General features: G+C 42.0%; 1 protein-coding gene across 3 annotated transcripts in view; it reads right to left on the bottom strand.

Moving 5' to 3' along the window:
* The window catches only part of CAB39 (calcium binding protein 39), a 40794-nt gene that overhangs the window by 4185 nt on the left and 16836 nt on the right, over positions 1-19773 (bottom strand). For all 3 annotated transcript variants that reach the window (XM_032224981.1, XM_032224980.1, XM_032224982.1), the window contains exons 3-8: positions 12608-12772; positions 5875-5993; positions 2532-2700; positions 1579-1638; positions 898-963; positions 156-299 (exon numbers count right to left, since the gene is read on the bottom strand). In XM_032224981.1, the coding sequence (XP_032080872.1) occupies positions 156-299; positions 898-963; positions 1579-1638; positions 2532-2700; positions 5875-5993; positions 12608-12772 (723 nt within the window). The remainder of the gene's footprint in view (positions 1-155; positions 300-897; positions 964-1578; positions 1639-2531; positions 2701-5874; positions 5994-12607; positions 12773-19773) is intronic.

The raw sequence follows: 19773 nt of genomic DNA on the forward strand, positions 1-19773 counted from the left end.
ATAAGAATAATTAGATGGATTTATGAATTGCTGACTGCGTGTATACTATGATTCTGAAACTTATACAAAAAAAATATCCCTGGCTCCATCCCTTTCCCATTTTTTCAAATCTTACTAGGCAACTTTGTATTACTGTGATTGTAAATCAGCATTACCTTAAACACATGGAAGGCTTCAAACTGAATGTTGCGACTTTTGTCCCGTAAAAGATTCATCATTAGCTTGAGATTTTCAGGTTTACTGATGTATTTTGTCATAATTGTGAAGTTGTGTCTATCCAGTAGCAATTCACCAAGTAGCTACAGCAATAAACAAACAGGATTGTTTTTTCATAAGGACTATAAAGCACACAAGTAGCAATAGTTAACAGAGCCAATGGTTGCATTTCCCCTTGCACAATTGTTATTTTCCAAAGATAAGTAGTGATAGGCTAATTTACTATTATGCCCTATTCTCTGTCAAGTGAACTGTTAAGATTATCTGAATTGGGTCCAAAAATCATTAAAAAATGGAGATTATCATAGCCTTATGGATCAATAATTATCAAATGGAAGGACAAGGAACAAATATGGAAGTCTTCTTCCAGATTAGACCAGAGATGCAAGAAGTGGGAGAAAATGGCAAAACAATCTTTTTAGTACTTCTGCCAGCAATTAAAAAAAAGTGAGTAGTGTTTATAGTAAAAAGGATAAATTTATATTACATGCTTAAAGCTTTAGTAATTATTTGCTGGCAAAGTATTCTTGTAGAATTGGTATTAACAAGTTACATATATAGCATACAAATTTCCTAAAATTCAGAATTCTCCTGACACTTTTTATTTTAATGTAAAAGAACAGAATATCATTGCATCATATCATATTATTCTTATATCATTACACAGTGATATTTTTTTACCTTAAGTGACTGTCGTTTTGTTACATAATTTTCTGAGTGGAGCAATTTTTCATATTCACTGAAGAACTGGATAGAAGAAGAAAAATAATTATGACCTTTCCAATCAAAAGAATGATCCCAAATGACTCATTTAATTAAAAATAATAAAAACAGAGAGGACTGGATGCGAATCATAGAAACCGAATTTCAATGCATTTAGACTGTTCTAATTGTTTTTTAACATTTTTCTTGTACTACATATACAAAACCTCTGAATAGGTATTCTGCAGCTGATGGGAGTTTTCAGTTAATTCTTCAGGCAATCATACACCTGAGCTTATAAACAAACAGCTTTATATTTTTATCATGGCCAGTAGATGGAGCAAGGTTGTTTTATATATATACATACTTGTCATATTAGCATGACTACCAGGAATGGCAACATAGTGAGAGTATGTTGTTTGCTTCTTACAAGAACAATTTTATTTTTAGCATGATCAAGACAATTACAAGAAATTCCTGTCCAAGTCTAAGAAAAATCCTTACATCCCAGGTTCAACTTGTATTGGTACAATAAACCAGAAAACGCTGAAAATAAAAATATTTGTCTGGACAGAAAATATTTCATTGTTTCTCACTCTTTTATTTTATGATTATTCTGATAGTTGAAAAAAATTATAACAAAGAAATAAAAATACATACCCTATCATAATGCTGTTCCAAAAATTCTGCACTCAGCAATTTGTGCCTTGTAAGTAAATCCTTAAAATAAGAAAATATGCTGTTATTTAAAAGATATTCCCTCTCCTTATAGAAAATTAGCCCAAAATTTATGTTGCTAAGTGAGACATTTGTTAAGTGAGTTTTGCCCCATTTTACAATCTTTCTTGCCACAATTGTTAAGGGAATCACTGCAGTTGTTAAGTTAGGGACATGATTATTAAGTGAATCTGGCTTTCCCATTGACTTGTCAGGTCACAAAAAGTGATCACATGATCCCAGCACACTGCAGGTATCATAAATATGAAACAGTTGCCAAGCGCCTGAATTTTGATCATGTAGCCATGGGGATGCTGCAACGATCCTAAGTGTGAAAAATGGTCATGTCACTTTCTACAGTGTTGTCGTAATTTTGAACAATCGCAAAAAGAACTGTTGTAAGTCAAAGACTACCTGAATTCTTTTCCATTTAGTTAATTATTTATATGCCATATAACTCAGTTGAAGTTTTCATCTATTTTGAGGAAAACTAGTACAACCATAATTTTAGTACAATTTTCACTTGAGTAGGGATGGAGAACCTGCAGTTCCTCCCCTCTCAATATTACCAAGTTTGTAATTCATATAAAACCTCATCATTATGTTGCTGGAATTCAACAGCTGAAATGCCGCATGTTTTTGCTTATCTCTTTTTTTAAAAGACTGGGGTACATTTTAACATTGGTGTTATTTCTGTAATTTTAATAATGTTATTTGGTAGCTGTCTGATTGATTCTTTGATATATTTTCCAAAATGAATTACAGCAGTTATGATATACACTATATTGCCAAAAGTATTCGCTCACAACTGAGTCTGATTATGTGGATGGGTGAGCAAATACTTTTGGCAATATAGTGTAAATTTTTTAAGTGTTGTCAAATATAAACAATACAACCTTGAAAGTGGCAAATGCATCTGAAGCAATGTCGAATGTTGACATTTCCACATATCTGAAGAAGTCGTAAAACTGTTCTGACCACAAGATTATTTTCGCTAGTGGTTCATGTCTGATGCATTCTCTTAACATGATTCCACAATTCAGAGCGATTTCTGGAGATTCATATCTATTTAGGTAAAAAATATAGTATCAACAAAACAGTCCTACAGTCAAGGCAGGTATTTAATGTATGTCCTAAATTGTCTACTAAAAATATAAGTTCATATTTACTGGAACAACACTTCTGTTTCATGAATGTCTGTATGTTCAGACAGATATCCCTCCTAGTTTTTCATTTATCTTGTAAATGGACAGGCTTCATACATGGAAACAGTACCAGATAAATGCTATGAAAACAGCAAGCAAGCAAGTTGTCAATGTTCAAATTTTATAAAGGGACAACAGCTATTGAAAAAAGTCATGAAAGTTTATTGTGGCACCTTGTACAGCTTCTAACTTAGTTTTTTAAAAAATCTTTGATGATAGGGATTTACAAGCAAAAAAATCTTGATTGTTTTAGATAATTTTTCTGAAAAAGTACAATCTGATTTTCTGTGTGAAGTTCACCAACATAAAATGCTGATAGGTCAGTTAGCATAAAACTAAGGCTGAAGCCATGTCAGGGATGTCTTTACCAATTTCACATTATTAGAGATAATAACTGAGAGCAAGTTAGGTGTCATGATTTAAGGTGCTGGTCTAGAAACTGGGATATCGTGAATTCTGGCCCCACCTTAGGCATGAAAGCCAACTGAGTGACTTTGAGCCAGTCACTCTCTCTTAACACAACAAACCTCAAAAAACTGTTGTTATGGAGGAAATAGGAGGAAGGAAGAATACTGAATATGTTTGCTGCCTTGAGTTGTTTATAAAAATAATAAAGGCGAATGAATAGTAAATACAAAATATAAAGAAATAAAATTAGGAGGCTAATCATCTTTGTCATTCCTGCATGGGAGGCTATGGATACAACTGGAGCTTGGAAGAAAAAAAACCATTCTGGGTAAAAAGTGTTTCAAGTATCCCCTTTTATACAGGTATGTGTGCTTTTATTCCTTTTCTCTTTTTCATCTTTTGCTAACTTACTCTCCTTGATCACTGCTTTTGTCAAGGTCTTTTTTCTTTTAGCAAAGCTCTGTCATGTAATTATGTCAATCGTCCCACTCAGTCATCTAGTAAAAAAAGACTTCTGGGCATTTGTTTTTGCCAAGAGTATATTTTACTATTTTTTTCCATACAAACAATACAAAGTAAATTTTCCCCATCCCCCGGTTATCTTAAATGTCCAATTAGTATATTCTTTAGGAAACAGTTTCTCAATTCCCAGCTCTGCATATCAATAGTTGACCTTGGCTGTCTGTAACTTCTCACAAAGCTCAGCTGGGCTTCCATCTCTCCCATCTTCCTCACATTCCAATCTTTCACTCTCTCTCTCCCTCACCCACCCACCCCCACCACACCCCCATTGCTAATGTCAGGCTCATGAAGCTTGGACAGGTGAGATGCAGCCAAGACAATCTCACCTTTCTCTTTTTTTTTTCAAAGAGTGTTCTGGGTGTATATAAAGTTCAGTGGATTCTGTGCAAGGGAAAGGATTTGCCAACTGCTATGTTCAAAGAAGAACCAAGGGGCAAAATGGTGTCCAAAGATTTGCTATTTTTACATTCATATTAGAAGCCTCTATAGAGAGATTTCAAAATAGATTTATGAATGGAATTCTAAGAATAATACAATCATACTCCGAATAATATCCAGACTTCAATTACACATGTGCTGGTTTCACTGGCAAAGTTCTAAGTAATTTTACAGCTTAACTATCTGACCTTAAAATTTGGTGGAATTTTGGTATATTATTTATTTGCTGAGTTTGAATGAATAAGCAACATTTTGTAAGTTTTGAATGCATCGTGTTTGTTGCTCATGTGTTAAGTACGAAGCAAACAATGCTCAAAAGAAATAAGTATTTTTCTGTTTACAAATTATTCTGTTTTGTTATTTCTCACATTGCTTAACTGTTTTTTAAATGACAGGAAGAGATTTCATTTCCCCCAGACGTAGGGAAAAACAATTATAAATATCCCTCTGTGCTAAACAGCAACAATAGATCACTATTCATTAACTTGTTGAAAGGTTTCACATTTGTTTGTGACTGTGAACACAAATGAAGCATGATGCTCCAATATAATAATGCACATGATATATGCCGAGGAAATAGCAATCTGGTATGGAACATACACAATGAGTTGTTTTTTATTTGAGAAAACTGAACCAATAATTCATCATTGCTACAAGGCTATGAATTGTATATCAAGAAACACAGAGTGCATTGTGTGGGAAGACTTCAGTCTACTTTGTGAACGATAAGCAAATGTTCAATGTTTAAGAGCCAATTTGCTTAATAAGGTGACAATGAATGATAAGCAAATGTTCAATGATTAAGAGCCAATTTGCATAATAAGGTGACAAATATGCAAATAATTACAAAATTAAAACCCACAGACAAACTAAGAAGAACAATTCCATACATAAAGGCTACCTATGAAGGTACATATTGAAAGAAAGTGAAGCTTATCTTTCAAATAAGACACTTTTGAGTATTCTTCCACAGGGATATTTGACTCAAGTCTTTCAGAGAAATCCTAAATCTATCTCCCATAAACTATGGCATGGAAGGTTTTAGAAAAACACTATGGTTTTTTTTAAAAAAAAACAATGCTAAGCTACAGATGAATGTGGTAAGAATTTCATAGAAGTAGAGATTCTAATTCTTCTGTCTTGCAAGAAAACTGTAAGTTTAAGATGAAAACATATTGCTAGTATGTTTGCATTTCTCATAAATTTTAATTTAGTATAATACCCCATTCTTTCATTATGATTTATGGAAACGAGCCTCATTTCCACTAATCAGATTTAATAATAATAGTTTGCCCAGAGTTAAGATGACATAATAAATTGTGGTTAATGATAGATGCAAAAGTTTCCAAACTTCTCATTGTTATGCTGACAAGACTATTGGCAGAGCCCAGGCATGAAATTTGGCAGAAACGGGCTTTTGTATGTAGTATGTTGGGAGGTAGGAGGTCCTTTAACAAGTAATTGAAGTTCCGAATTTTCCAGCCACTGCAGTTAATTACAGGAATACCAGCAGCTCTTTAAGTCTACAAACTAGTTGACAGCAACCTTTTTAATTACAACTAATTATTAAGGTAGAAATACTACAGCCCTACCCAGGTAGAAAATTAAATGTAAACTAATTTACAAGAGAAAAACAATAATCTCATATTTATAATATAATACATACCCTTTTAACAGCATGAATAATATATTTTGCTGAGTACAGATGTATTCAACTGTGGGTGTTCTAGTACCAATTTGTCTTCTCAGAATATTATTAAATATTTGAGCCACATCCTTTTTGCCCTATCAAAAATACAAAGTAGGATGTTATGTTGGTACATTACATACAGTGCAGAAATAACACTAGAATATATAACTTCACTTTGTGCAAAAACTAATTAATTCAATAGAAAGACTTGTATTTTATCACTATTTGTATAAACTATATATTTTATAAATTAAATATATATTTTTATTCTCGACTGAATAGCCAATATAATTAGTTACAGTTACAACGCTCTGTCAACTTTTTATTGCCTTATTTTTACCAAACTAATTTCTGTATGCAGGATTTTATTTTCTCCAACAATAAAAGCCTTTAGCTGCTGCTTTCATCTGTGACTGATATTTACATCCTAAAGCTATAGAAGAATATTTCTATTTGCCACCAAGACTCCAACTTCTCCAGTCATCATAGTTTACACCATGTTCATCTTGAGTAGCTCTAAATTTATTGTTGGCACATCAAACTAGAATATTTTAAATCCCTTTGAAGGAATAAGCCACACAAGTGTTTGTATTAACCACAATTCTCTATTCTATACACATAGGATATACGATTCTCCTCCTTTTACATATATTATTTAGGTTTCTTTGTATTTCATTGTATTTATTCACAGGAGGTAAGAAAGCAAATGTTTTCTTAAAGGTTGTGGGTTATATTACTAAGGGAGCAGAGATGAGACTACAGGAACAAATGTTGCAAAATATATTTCTGTAGAAAGACAAGAGGCACTGACTGACTACAGTCCAAATACAAATATTTGTAATTCCATTGTAAACTGACTCCAAAACAGGAATAGTTTTTCCCTTTGACTAAAGTTTCTAGAAACTACTTCACTCAAAGTGAATATCACAATAATCAAACATTACTCAATACCCCTGCCAACTCTGCCTCAAGTCTTGTGATTTTTTTTCTGGATTCATCAACGCCAGCAGTTGTCATAAGAAACTTGATTATGAGGAACAGCAACACTTTATATGTTTGAACTATTTTCTACTTCTAAATGACATAATTTCATCATGATAATGATGATAATAATTACACATATGACATTGGCAGTGCTGAAAAAGAAAAGTTCCATGTTTTTGATGCAAACAGCAAAAATTTAATAGTTTTTAAGCATTTGTCTTCAATGTGAAAGAGTTTATAATCATATTCTGTATCTGTCAAGAATACTGAAGATCAAATGTACTGTTAAATTTTAGTCTAAAATGACCATTGGCTTTTCTGTGGGCTGCGAAGGAGTGTCCAAGCATGGGTTAATTACAGCCAATCTGCCCAGGACTGAATTGAAACTTTTAGCCACGCCTCTGGCACTGACCAGTCTCCAGTTTTTTTCAATGAAGGCGTGGAACTGTTGCGGGCTGAGAAGTTGATCAACGAAGTCCATACTACAAATCCACAACAAGATTGTAATGATGTCCATATGGCCAGTCCAAAATGTCTGCAACGAACATCAGAGACAGATCCCAGGGAGGGGTTGGACTCTCCTATGCAGCGCACAGAAAAGGACCCTTCAGGTAAGCCAATGGTCATTTTCCTGTGCGCTGCTTGGAGAGTCCGAGCGTGGGATATAAATGTCACTAGGGCAGGGAGCTGCTGAGTCCAAGGTCTCTCCATTGGTATGAATGCTCTGAAGGATTCGCCTCCCAAATTCCCCCTCCGCAGAAGCAAATTTGTCCAATTTGTCCGAACAAACAGAGACAAGGAAGTCCAAGTTGCCGCCCAGCATATCTCCTCTATTGGTGCCTGGGTTGCCCAGGCCACTGTGGTGGTGGCGATTCTCATAGAATGTGCGGTGATATGGCGTGGCACTGGCTTGGATTGGAGGATGTGGGCTAAGGTAATGCATGCCCGCAGCCAACGCCCAATGGTAGGAGAAGAAACTTTGCGGCCTTGGGATGCAGGTTGAAAAGATACAAAGAGCGATTCAGAATGTCGGAATGCAGCCATGCGTTTGATGTACTTACATAGCGTCCTCAGGTGCTAGAATTGTGGATAAGGCAGTCACCTGACTCCTGAGAGTGTTAGGCGCCAGGCCCTGGTCTAGTCCGTCCTGCAAAAAGTTCAATATTTGTGGAACCATAGCCAAGGTTGCCTCCACCTCGTGTGCTGTGCAACAGCTGTCAAAAGACCTCCAGGTGGAGTCATATATTATGGTCATGGAAGGTCATCTGGATGCCTGAATGGTGTGAATGACCTTGGTGGAGAGTCTGCCCCTACTCAGGAGGAATCTGCCAAGGTGGGTTGATGGAAAGACTCACCAGGTTGGCAAACCAGGTTTGCCTGGGCCAGAAAGGAGCCACGAACAGGACCTCCGCTTCCTCCGACAGGATCTTCCAAATCACCCTGGGGAGAAGAGGTAATGGCAGAAACGCATATAGCAGTCCTGGTGGCCACAGACAGTGAAAAGTGTTGACCCCTTCGGTTTGCGGGGTTTGAAACCTGGCAAAGAACCTGGGAAGGTGTCTTCTCTGGGGTAGCGAAAAGGTCGACCAGCGGCTGGCCGGACCTCTGAAACAGGTCCGGATGCAGGCGCCACTCCAAGTGGTTGACCGTGGCCCTTCTCAGGCAATCGGCTTGAATGTTGTTTACCCCGGAGATGTGTTCTGCCTGGATTGAGCATAGATGCCTTTCTGCCCACCTTCCCAGGGATTTGGCCTCTGCCATCAGCGATCTGGATCGTGTGCTCTCCTGGAAGTTTATGTGCGCCTTGGTCGCTACATTGTCCATAAGAATCATCACATGGTGTCCCTGGATGCTGCTATGGAAGTGAATAACGGCAAGCCTCACTGCTCTCAGCTCCAGCCAATTGATGCCGTGTGCTATCTCGGCTGTCGACCACCTGCCTTGCGCTATGTGGCTGTGGAGGTGAGCTCCCCAACCAAAGAGGCTGGCATCCGTCGTGATAAGGTGGTCTGGCTCCTTGAAGGTGCTCCTGGCCAGGGCGGGAGACAGCCACCATTTTAAGGATTGACATACCCGCGATGAGACCGGAATCAATGCCGGATAATTGCTCTCATTAGTCCTTTGGTAAGGTAAGAGGTGCCACTGGAGGTGCCGAGAGTGAAGCCACGCCCAGGGCATAATGGACAGGCAGGATATCCTTTTGCCTAAGAGCTGGGACAACTGAACAATCGTGGCTTGAGAAGATCGCTGTATCTGCAGGACCCAGTCGATGCTTGCCATCCGCTGTGGTGACAGGGAGACCTAACAGCTCACGGTGTTGATGATGGTGCCGAGATGCTGCAGCCTGGTAGTCGGCTCTAGATTACTTTTTTCTCTATTAACCGAGAACCCGTGATCCTGGAGGATTCTCATTGTATACTGAAGGTCTTGCACTGCTTGTTGGCGGGATGATTGGATGACGATGTCGTCCATGTAGCAATGAAGCCGCATTGGACGAGATCTGAGGAAAGCTGCTACCGCTGCAAGGATTTTGGTGAACATCTGGGGGGAGGGACGATGACAGGCTGAACAGAAGAACCCTGTACTGTTAGTGGTGGCCTGCATAAAAGAACCTAAGGAATCTGCAGTGAGCCTTGCAAATGGGGACGTGAAGGTATGCCTCTTTAAGATGTATAGATGTTAGTAGATCTCCCAGCCTGATGCAGCCCAAGATTGACTGGAGGGACTGCATCTTGAACCTCCTGTATCCTATGTGATGGTTCAGCTTTTTTAAATCTAGCATTCCCCTCCACCACCACTACCCCCAGAGTTCTTTGGGACAAGGAAGAGTATGGAATAAAACCCTGTCCCTTCCTGTCCTGGTGGAACCGGTTCTATGGCCTTGATGTTCCTGAGATGAAGGATCTCCTGTTCCATGAGAGCCTTCTTGATTGGGCAAGAGGGGGTTGGGCATCGAATGAAGTGACGAGGAGGGGATAGGAACTCTAAGGTCAGACCTACGTGGATGGTTTGCAGGACCCACTAGTCCGATGTGATTTGCTCCCATTGGGTATGGAACAGTTGAAGACACTCTCTGATGAGAGCCATCTGCTGACGGTCACTTATTTCGCCTGAAGGGTCTGGAGCCAGACCCTCCGCGAAAGGGACATTTGGAGATGTTCTGCTGACAACCCCTGTCATGAAAAGGCTGACAGTCCTGGGACCTGTCTGTGCCCTGGGAAAAGGAACGTTGAAAGGAACTGGAGCTGGAAGACAGCTCTGTGTTCCAAGGGCTGCCTTCTATAGAAGCTAGAACCCTTACGATCAGGCTTCTTTGTGACTGAAGGTATGATCTTCTTCTTGTCTTTATTTTCAATAAGGACAGGATATAGGGCTCCCCAAAGAGTTTGCCCCCTTTGAATGGAGCAGAAGCAAGCTTCCACTTGGACCTCATGTCCACGTTCCAGTGTCTAAGCCATAAAAGGCGACAGGTGGTGCTGTTGGAGGCTTGGGCCCTAGATGCAAACTTAGCGGCGTTCAAAGTGGCGTCAGCCATGTATTCTGTTGCCGCAATGATCTTACTGACATCCTTCCTTAACTTAGTGTCCCCAGCCGTGGGTTTGGTAAGCAGTTGCTTCAACCAAAGGAGGGAGGCCCTGAATAGAAGGAGGCAGAGGCTGACGTCTTAATCACCCAAGCCACTGCCTGGTGGGTCTTGTGGCAGTCTTTCTCTGCTCTTTTGTCCTCCACTTTGAGCCAGGAGATCGGGGAAGAGCAATGAGGAAGAAGTGAGAGCTGCCACCAGGTGATCTACAGGAGGCAGCTTCAGTAAGTCCTCCAGACTCATATCCACCTTATATAATTTCCTGTCGCTACCACTAGGGGTGGCAAGGGTGCCTGGCTGCACCCATTGCTTCTGCATGACATTGAGGAACAATTTCAGGATAGGCACAATCTCCTGTGCTGGGACTGGCTCCTCGAAGAGGTCCTCACTAAGGTCCATGGGATCAGGGGCTGTCTGAACTGGGGGGGGGGACCCAAATGGGTTGAGGCCTTAGCCTTATTCAAGATAGTCTTGAAATGGGCATGCTTGAACAAACCAGTAAACGCGGGCTTGTCAGGAATAGCCCCCTCATCCCCCGAAAACTCAGGCTCTGGATCAGGATGTCTTCCTCCTCCCAGGCCGAATTCTCACTTGCCAATGGGGAGTGAGGAGAAGATGGTGGGCGTTGGGCCAGAGGAGCCACCTGGGTCGAACCTTGGGCCAAGTCTGGGTGGAACCTGCGCGGGTGTTTAGCCCGTTGCTGCATGCCTGCTTCTATCCCCTGGAAATAACCTCCTGAATCTCTACTGAACGATCGGGGCCCTGATCCTCTGCAGGGCAGCTCCTGGCGGGCAGCTGAATGACTGGCTGATGGGGTGCTAAGGAAGCAATGTAAGTAAAAGAAAAGGCAAAAAATAAAAAACTGGAGAGAGAGTCCAAGCTATTTGCAAGGATGAAGAGAAACTTGAAGCCCGTCCATTGGGCTGACTGAATTGAAAAAAACTGGAGACTGGTCAGCACCAAGAAAAGTTTCAATTCAGTCCTGGGCAGATTGGCTGTAGTTAACCCATGCTTGGACTCTCCAAGCAGCGCACAAGAAAATAGAAAACATCCTTTTGATAGAAAAGTATATATGCATATCTCTAAAGATATATTTCATTATTAGGTTATACAAATGTAATTCATTCTATCAAAACAGTTAGATAAAGGCAAGGCTTCAAAGATTAGGCAACAAGTTTTGCACTCTCCCATTTAACATCTGTTTTTGAACATGTGTTCTTCATAGAATAGTAGGGTTGGTAAAGACCTTGGAGGTATTCTAGTCCAACCCCTTGCCCAAGACAGGAGTCCTTATACCATCCCAGACAAATGGTTATCCAATCTTTTCTTGAAAATCTCCAGCAATGGAGCACCCACAATTCCGGGAGGCAAAGCATTCCATTGATTAATTGTTCTCACTGTCAGGAAATTCCTCGTTTCCAGATTGGACCTCTCTGACATGTTCCAGTTCTTATTGCTTCTGAAACACAGGGAGCTTTCAGATACAAGTCACTTATGATACAGAGAAGAGAAAGTGGTTTGCTTCTCAAAAAACTCCAATTGGCATTAACTTTTTTCATCCTGTCATCCAGAGTTCATAGTTTGTTATATAAAAATCACATATAACTAATAATATAGATAATGAGAGAGAAACCACATTCCCACAATGATAGCTTATCAGCAGTTTTTATTTTCCCATTAATAGAATAGCCAAATGGAATTAATTGGCATAGTCAGGTTTTGGGGAAACGATTCATCTTGTTGCTGGAGGTGTTTTTTTTTTCTTTAAATGAATCCCTCAACTTGTCCATGGGCCTCAATGAGTACCCAACTATGCAAAATGCTTGCCAGTTCTGGAATGTTCTAGGGCACTTTCAGTTCTTGTTGACAAACTGTGTGTGTTTCATAATCTTATATAACTATATGTACGAAGAAATCCTTTTATACCTAAAAAGACAACAGTGTGGGGGGGTTTCTGCTTTATAGTAATGAATTAGTTTAGTTTTCAAAAGGCCTTACAATAGACACAAGGAATAATCCATAAATCCAATAGAAACCCAATTTCTCCCCATATTCTACACATGGAATTACAAAAAAAATTTTTTTACTCTGGTCTTTGCTGAGATTCAAATCTGAAATTACCGTTAGTACATATTTTCCTACCTCAAAATCAATGAGTTGTAGATCAGCGACTAGGGTGCTAAGAAGACCACTGTTGTATAGTTCTTGAGCAAGCTGAGCTACAGCTTCTGTCTGAGGTTCCTTTTCATTGGTGCCATATAAAATTTCTTTCATGGCAACTAAGTTTTTTGAAACTTCTTCGGTAGCCTGTACAAGGGAAAAAAGCCTAGTTACTTTTAAAGCTGAAAATCTTTTGCTCACTAATTTTACTGCTTTTTTCATTTCTTTTGAAATTTATATTTACAATAAGATTCAAAGAAAACAGCAAGCAACTTAACAAAACACTAACGAAAGAGAAAATCTGTAGCATATTCATCAAATTGTGAAGGGGCTTCTCATTCTGCATTTTAAAAGGGTGGTTCTCTAATGTTACAAAATATCATAAAATTAATGCCAAATAACATATTTAGTCATTAAATAATAGTATTATTAATATATAAGACTGTATTTCAAAAGAAAAACCAATTTACTTACCTCTTGAATCAAATCCTTATTTGAAATTCTTGAAATCCAAAATTTTCAAAAAAATTCTCTCAGCAATACCAAAAACTCAATATGACTTATTAAAACAATAGCATCTTTATCATTGTAAAACATCTCCCAGATGTCTTTGGAGATTTTCAGAACCGAATAAGCTTCTTAGATGAGAAGTGAAATGTTTTCAAGGAAAAATAAAACAAGAAATTCCAGTTGCCTTTTGGAAAAATACCTGATTTCCCAAATATTAACCTGAACAATTCAGGAATTGAAGATATCTCGTTTAGCCACTTTACTTCTCCAAAACTCCATTAAAATACTTCCAAATCACACCTTCGTTTTTATTATAAAGTTTCTTATTTATGAGCCTATAAAAGACAAGTAGAATATCCTTGTTTGCTTTTAATTTTTTTGGCTTTTATAGTCCATAAAAAGACAGGTGCCCAAGCTATTTCGTACACTTAAATACATTTAGTTTTTGACATATCAAATATATGTCACCAAATGGTCACCTTGGAAAGGCCTGCATATTCCCTTATGATGGGAATATCCAGTCACAAAACTCAATACTCCAGAAAATAAAGAGAAAGGGGAAAATATGAGTATTTAGAAATGAACAGAGCAATTACTGAAAGCCAGCATGGGTTTGTCAAAAACAGATCATGTCAGATGAACCTCATTATCTTCTTTAATAAAATGACTAAATTAGTTAAACAGGGAAGTGTTTGTGCGCTCTCTCTCTTTCTCTCTGTCTCTCTCGCACGCACGCACAACAGTAGTTTAGTGGGTTTATTAATATCCCCCAACAATTCCTTTCACCAAAACCCCAGAATTGTCCCAATTAAGTCCAGCCAAAAGCAGTCTGTTGCCAGTCCACAGAGCAATGGCCAATGAGTCCACAAGGCACTTGAAAGATCCCAATCAAGATGAACCCACTAGGCAAACCCAAATCCACAATACAAGAGGGTTCACAAGGCAAGAAAAATCCAGAGTTCACAAGGTGTGATCCACGTCAAGGCACAGTATCAATCCAAAGCAAGGCAGGAATCACAACATCTAGGAACCACACAGTTAGAAAATGAACACATTGTTCCCAGCATTGCCTCCATCTGTCTGCTGTGCTAAATATCCAGCTTCACTGCTCCTGCCTTTTCTCTGCCCTATGTGTTCTCAGATCAAGTGTTGAAGGGTTCCTCTTCCTCATTGCTGACCATCTGCAGTGGCATGCTTTTCCCCACTAGAAGTCTCAGGGCTGTCCTGCTGCAGCTGTGCTTCAGCCAAATCCCTTTCAGACAGATGTTTGGAGCTGTTGACTGACCACTCTCCGGACATACCCAGAACTGGTTCATCCTCCTCCAAGCTGGCATCTGGAGAGGTATCTGGGGGAGTCATCACTATGCTGTGGATATAGTATCCTTGAATTTCAGTCAGGCATTTGACAAAGTAGACCACAGTATACTTCTTGGCAGATACAACAATGCAGAATAGACAGTCTTCAATGGAACTATATCTATGTGGAAAGGAACATGAAGTGGGGTACCTCAAAGTTTGCTTTGGGCCCAATGCTCTTCAACATCTTTATAAATGATGTAGATGAGGGGATAAAACTCATCAAATTTTCAGGTGACACTAAGCTGGGAGAAATTGCCAACACTTTGGAAGATAGACTCAAGATTCAAAAGGATTGTGACAGATTGATCATTGGGCCCTATCCAAGAAGATGCAGTTCAGTGGTGAAAAAATAACATCCTGTACTTAGGCATAAGTATAGTATAGGAGCAACTTGGCTCAACAGTATAACTGAGAGTGAGCTAGGTGGAACACTGATTATGTATGAGCCAGCAGTGTGCTGAAACTGCCAAAAAAGCCAACACAGTTCTAGACTGCATCAACAGAGGAATAGCATCAAGATCACAGGAAGTGATAGTACTACTCTATACTTCACTAGTGAGGCCACATTTGGAATACTATGTCAAGTTTTGGTCACCATAATTCAAAAAATGATACTGAGACCCTAGAAAGAGTGCAGAAGAAAGCAACAAAGATAATAAGGGGCTTGGAGTCTAAATTATACAATGAACAGTTGTGAAAACTAGTTATGTTTAGACTAGTGAACAAAAGGCTCAGTGGAGACATGATAGCAGTCTTCCAATACTTGAAGGGCTGTCATAGGGAAGAGGACATCAATTTTCTATAGCACAAGAAGCAACGGATGAAAGCTCATCAGAGGCAGATTTAACCTGGAAAGAAGAAGGAATTTCCTGACATTGAGAATGATTAATCAATGGAACAGCTTGCCTCCTGGAGTTATGGGTGCTGCATCACTGAAGGTTTTCAAGACATTTGTTAGGATAGTATAAGAACACTTGTCTTGGACAGGGGATTGAACTAGAAGACCTCCACCAAGGTGTTTTCCAACCCTACGATTCTATGAAAGGAAAAGGAAACCAGATAGATTGGTAGGAGCAAAGGGCATTATTTTAGGGACATTAGAGTGGTAATGATGAATGTCTGAAGGATGTAAAAAAAAATCAGGCATCATCTAAACATAATCTCCTGGAAGGATAAAAAATGCCAGGCAGAAAGAGGAGACAGACAGTTAATTAAGCTCACACAGTTAACTATTTATAGCATCAAGAGCAATTTTACACACCACAAGCACACTGCCCATTTAAAAATAAATGTTGAGGTTAACCAAAAAGATAGAATTAGATCAACATATATTCAGAAGCAGACAAAAAATCACCCTAATATACCAGCCACACTTGTATGGATCTATTTAGGATTCTGCTCCCAAAATCCCAAGAAAAGGTTTCTCTCCTTCGAGGGATATAACTGAAACCAAAAACAAAAAGACTTTGTGTTTTGCTTATTATGTTCAAGTCAGGATACAAGTTTGTCTCTAAACCAGACTCAAACTACAGTTTGTTCTTGGCTTCTGTTCAACATTTTTTGAGGAAAACTGCTTATGAAATTACACTGCGTAAAAAATTACACTTCATAAAAATTGTACAGGTGCATACTGTGTATGCCTTTTTAAACTGTGAATTACCATGAGAAAGTCAGGAGAATGCAATATTGGTTTTATGACTTCATTTTGAAAGACCGTTGGCTTACCTGAACGGTCGTTCTCGGGGCACTGCGAAGAGAGCCCAAATGCTGGGTTAACACAGCCTATCTGCCCTTGGACTGAGTGATGTTTTTCTTGACCACGCCTCCCTTTGCCTGCACATGCTCAATTCGAAAACGAAGGAACCGTCCTATAATCAATTACAGTCAATACAGCCAGATCGTTCAAAATACAAACACCCGGGTGGGTTTGGGCTCTCTTCGCAGTGCCCCGAGAACGACCGTTCAGGTAAGCCAACGGTCTTTCTCCAGTGCACTGCTCAGAGAGCCCAAATGCTGGGACATGCCCAAGCTATTGAGTCCCAGGGTGGGGAAGCGCCGAAGCCTCTGGCATTTCAGCCACTCTTTGTAATACTCTTCTGCCAAAGGAGGCTTCGGCTGAGGCAAAGGTGTCAATCTTATAGTTTCTAATAAAGGCCGTGGGGGAAGCCCAGGTGGCCGCTCTACAAATGTCTAGGATAGAGGCCTGGGTTGCCCAGGCTGCAGACGTTGCAGCGCTCCTGGTGGAGTGAGCGGTGATTCGTCTCGGAGCCGTCTTGCCCTGGTGCTCATATGCCAGTTTGATGCAAGCACGTAGCCAACGTCCCACAGTGTGAGAGGAGACCTTGCGGCCCAGGGACGCAGGGAGGAAGGAGACAAAGAAAACCTCTGACCGGCGGTAGTCCTTTGTTCTCTTTACATACGTGCGCACGGCCCGTCTCACGTCCAGCTTGTGCCACTCACGCTCCTTAGGGTGAGAAGGATGGGGACAGAAGTTGGGCAAAATAAGTTCTTGAGTCCTGTGAAACAGGGAGTTAATTTTCGGAGCAAATAACGGATCAAGTCTCAATATTACTCTGTCCGGGTGAACTACGCACAAATCCTCCCTGACAGAGAGCGCAGCAAGCTCGGCTACCCTGCGAGCGGATGTAATGACCACCAGGAAGCGGTTTTGATGGTGAGGTAGCGCAGACTGGTCTTTTTCAAAGGCTCAAATGGGGCTTTGGTCAGGGCCTTAAGCACAAATGGAAGATCCCATGACGGATACCGGTGAACAGTTGGAGGGCTGATGTTCGCTGCTCCCTTGAGAAAGCTCTTGATCTGGGGGAGCTGACTCAGCGAGCGAGAGGAGCCCTTTGCCAGGATGGTAGACAACGCTGCAACCTGGCGTCTGAGGGTGCTGACTGCAAGGCCCTTATCCAGACCCTCTTGCAAAAAGTCTAGGGTCTGGGGGATCGAGGCTGAGGAGGCCTCTATGTTCCTAGTCTTGCACCACCGTGAGAAAGGCGGCCCAGGTGGCATCGTAGATTCTAGTCGTAGAGGGCTTCCTGGACGCTTGGATTGTTCGAATGACCTGGTCAGAGAATTTTTGCTTTCTCAGGAGCTCCCCTTCAAGTGCCAAACGGCTAGCTGCAGCCACTGGGGCTCCGGATGGGTGATGGCCCCCTGGCTGAGGGCAATCTTGTCCCGGGGGATTCTCCAAGGTCTTTGAACTGAGAGGCTGACCAGGTTTGCGTACCAGGGCCTTCTGGGCCAGAAGGGAGCCACCAGAATGAGGTCTGCCTTTCGTTCAGGAGCTTGTTCACCACTTGAGGGATGAGCGGAAGTGGAGGGAAGGCATACAGAAGTCCCTGAGGCCACGCTGACCTCAGAGCATTTGTTCCCTCCGCCTGGGGCGAGTGGTAGCGACTGAAGAAGCGTGAGAGCTGTGTGTTGTTGTGTGTGGCAAACAGGTCTACCTGTGGCTTGCCGAACCTCCTCACGATCTGCTGGAACAGGTCCGGGTGCAGGCGCCACTCCGAGTGGTCGATGCGTTGGCAGCTCAGCCAGTCTGCTTCCCGGTTGCTTACGCCGGAGATGTGATCTGCACTGAGAGAAGCCAGATGACGTTCCGCCCACCTGCCCAGCGCTTCTGTCTCGAGCATGAGGGCCTTTGATCGAGTGCCCCCTTGCCGGTTTATGTGCGCTTTTGTCGCCACATTGTCTGTCATCAACAGTACATGAGCCCCTTACTAGAGATGCGAACTTTCTCAGCGCTAGGCGAGCTGCCTTCAGTTCCAGCCAATTGATGCTGTGGGCGGCCTCCCTCTGAGTCCATCGGCCTTGGGCTAGGTGGCCCTGACAGTGAGCGCCCCACCCCAGGAGGCTGGCATCCGTGGTGACAACTAGTCTCTCCGGCTCCTTGAACGGGCAGCCCTTCCTGACTGCCTTGGACCTCCACCATGCCAGAGACAGGATCACCTTTCGTGGGAGCCGAACCCGCCTGAGTGAGTTGCTGTTCCTGGCCCTCTGCACTGGCAGCAGAAACCACTGCAGCTCCCTGGCGTGAAGGCGAGCCCAGGGAACCACCCCCAGGCACGAGATCATTATCCCTAGGAGCTGGGACAGCTGAATGATGGGTACCGACCTGGCAAGGCTGCAGTGCTTCACTCTGCGTCTCAGGTTCGACAGCCGGTCTGGCGAAAGAAATACCTGGCAGGAGGTGGAGTTGATGACCGCACCCAGGTGCTGTATACAGGTGGATGGTCGGAACTGGCTCTTCTCCATGTTGACAGAGAAGCCATGGTACTGCAGGGTCTGCACAGTTAGAGAAACATCGCGGTGTGCCTGCTTGGTGGTGAGAGAGTTAATGATTATGTCGTCTAAATAACATTCCAGACGAACCGGATGGTTGCGGAGATGAGCCGCTAGCACTGCCAGAATTTTGGTGAATGTTCTGGGCGCAGATGATAGCCTGAAGGGAAGAGCCCTGTACTGGAAAAGCTTCCCTTCCGCGTAGAACCTCAGGAACCGCCTGTGGGCCACATGGATGGGGACATGCAGGTAGGCCTCTTTGAGATCTATTGATGTCAATAGGTCCCCCTCCCTCACACAGCCCAGGATGGAGTGGAGTGACTGCATCTTGAACCTCTTGTAAGCCAGATGCTGATTTAGGCTCTTGAGGTCCAAGATGGCCCTCCACCCCCCTGAACATTTGGGCACTAGGAAGAGGATCGAATAGAAGCCCCTCCCCTGCTGATCCCTGGGGACTGGCTCTATCGCCTCTATCTCTAGGAGATGGCAGATTTCTGCCCTCATGCGTTCCCTCTTTTCTGGGTTCCTGGGGGTAGGACAGCTGATAACCTTTCTTTGGGGAAAGGATAGGAAGTCCAGGAGAAGGCCCTTGCGAATGGTGTTGAGGACCCACTTGTCCGATGTTATCTCCTCCCACCTGTCGGCATACAGCCGTAGCCGACCCCCGATGGGGGGATCCCTGTGACCGTCACTTTCCCTTACGAAAGGGCCGGGATCCACCACTGTTGTTTCCTCCTCCTCGGAATGGTCTCCGAAAGGAAGACTGGGATTGGTTGGCACGAGCCCCGAAGGATCTGTCTTGGTGCCTATCCCCCCCTGCCTGAAAGGGCCTCTGATAGGGGGAAGGGTGAGAAGATTGCCCTGTTTCCTGGCTCCTGTAGGGTCTCTTACGAAAGGACCCCGCCCGTTTCCGGTCACCCCTTTTAAAGGTTGCCGGAAGGATCTTGCGTTTGTCCTTGGTTTCGGTGACAAACTTGTCCAGGGCCTCT

Source organism: Thamnophis elegans, chromosome 10, assembly GCF_009769535.1.
Source record: "Thamnophis elegans isolate rThaEle1 chromosome 10, rThaEle1.pri, whole genome shotgun sequence".
In the NCBI taxonomy this organism is placed as follows: Eukaryota; Metazoa; Chordata; class Lepidosauria; order Squamata; family Colubridae; genus Thamnophis; species Thamnophis elegans.